Source organism: Glycine soja, chromosome 20 (assembly GCF_004193775.1).
Source record: "Glycine soja cultivar W05 chromosome 20, ASM419377v2, whole genome shotgun sequence".
NCBI classification, from domain to species: Eukaryota; Viridiplantae; Streptophyta; class Magnoliopsida; order Fabales; family Fabaceae; genus Glycine; species Glycine soja.
Window position 1 is genome coordinate 16230400 of NC_041021.1, and position 1539 is coordinate 16231938.

At 41.1% G+C, this 1539-nt stretch overlaps 1 protein-coding gene across 1 annotated transcript; it reads right to left on the bottom strand.

Moving 5' to 3' along the window:
- Positions 1-387: 387 nt before the first annotated feature.
- LOC114401892 (protein TonB-like) lies at positions 388-810 on the bottom strand. The gene has a single exon (XM_028364471.1). The coding sequence runs from the start codon at positions 808-810 to the stop codon at positions 388-390; it is 423 nt and encodes a 140-aa protein (XP_028220272.1).
- Positions 811-1539: the final 729 nt, after the last annotated feature.

Consider the following 1539-nt stretch of genomic DNA (forward strand, 5'->3'; position numbering starts at 1 on the left):
AGCTTTTCTTTCACAATCAATTTGTCTACTCACTGACAATTCTAATTGCAAATTCACATTCTTGTTCTTTCTTTGTCTAACATACACACTTGCTCAACTTCATGAAAGGAAACACAAATCTCATCTTAAGCATGCTTTCAATTTAAAAGAAAGTCATACACCCATTTTCACAAAATAAATAAACTACTTCAATGCCATACCATCAAGAGTTAAGTTAAATGGTTCATGATGCTTTAAGATGAGCAACTATACTACTCATGCACAAAACTAACAAAAAGTAACTAATGTACTAACATCAAAGTTATACTAATAATTCAAAATCACAAAAAAAGCATAAAATCTCCAGAAATATCCACATTCTTGTCAAGATGGACCACAACTTCCTCACTAGTCCATCCAATCAGAAAAGTCTGAACCATTCTCTAGGTAGTAGGCTGGTGAGTTAGGAGGAGCTACAACTTCATTATCTGATTCATCGGGAATGAGTATCAAAGGTGGTGCCAGTGGAGCTGGTGGAGGTGGTAGAATCTCAACCTCCGGGGAAGCCGGTGGGTCTACTATTGGTGGTCGCGACTTAGCTGGTGCAGGCTCTGTCCTTGTTGGTATGGGACTGGGGGGAATAACCTCGGAAGATCTTCTTAACGACAGCTGAGCTTCAGGCCAGGCCACTTTATCTAAAAATTGCTCCATGGATACAATTTTCCTGTTATGAGCCAACTGCTTCTGGTTGTGGACAATAATTAGTTGCCCCCGGAATAGGCTCTGCAACATAGGAACTATAGGTTGTGCTTGTAGGCCATTTGGTTCCATAGTTGCCGCAATGATGTGCGCTTAGCTCTCCCTGAGCCACGCTTAGCGGTATTACATAGTAAAATTTTCACAAATTCTACTAAGTTATGGGAGCTTAGCGAAATGGGTTGCTCAGCTCAGTCACTGCCGTAAAGAACTTCGCTTGGCGCAAGGATACTGGCTCAGCGCGCGGCTATCATGACAAGTTACTTGGGCTTGGCGAATCAGCCTCGCTTAGCCTCAAGTACTTATCCAAAGGATGAATATCCATCCTCTACAGATCCAATCGCTTAGCGAGGCAGGTGCGCTCCACAAGTTCTACTAGAAATGCATGTATGCGATGAGTATAGATGAACTCGCTGAGCGCTGAAAGGTCGCTGAGCGCGTTCATTGCAAATTTCCAAAAAACAGCAGAAAACACAATTCATCCTATAATTCCTATCAATAGACACCCTATATAGACACCTAAACTTAAGCTACTCCTACACATACTACAATCCTATAATTCCTAAAGCTAGTTTTAAAAGTTGTCTATCCTAAGGTTGAGCAAAATAACAATGATAAGGATCATGAGGAACTTACTTGAATTGCTGATATAGTTGACCCAATACAGATGCTGACTTAGATGTGAGAGAGAGAGAAAGAGATGATATGGTTTATGCAGAATTCTCCAGCTATCCCTACACTCAGCACTTGTCATTGTGCTGAAGTTACACTTAACCAATGTTTTTTTCGATGCTCCCGCTTAGA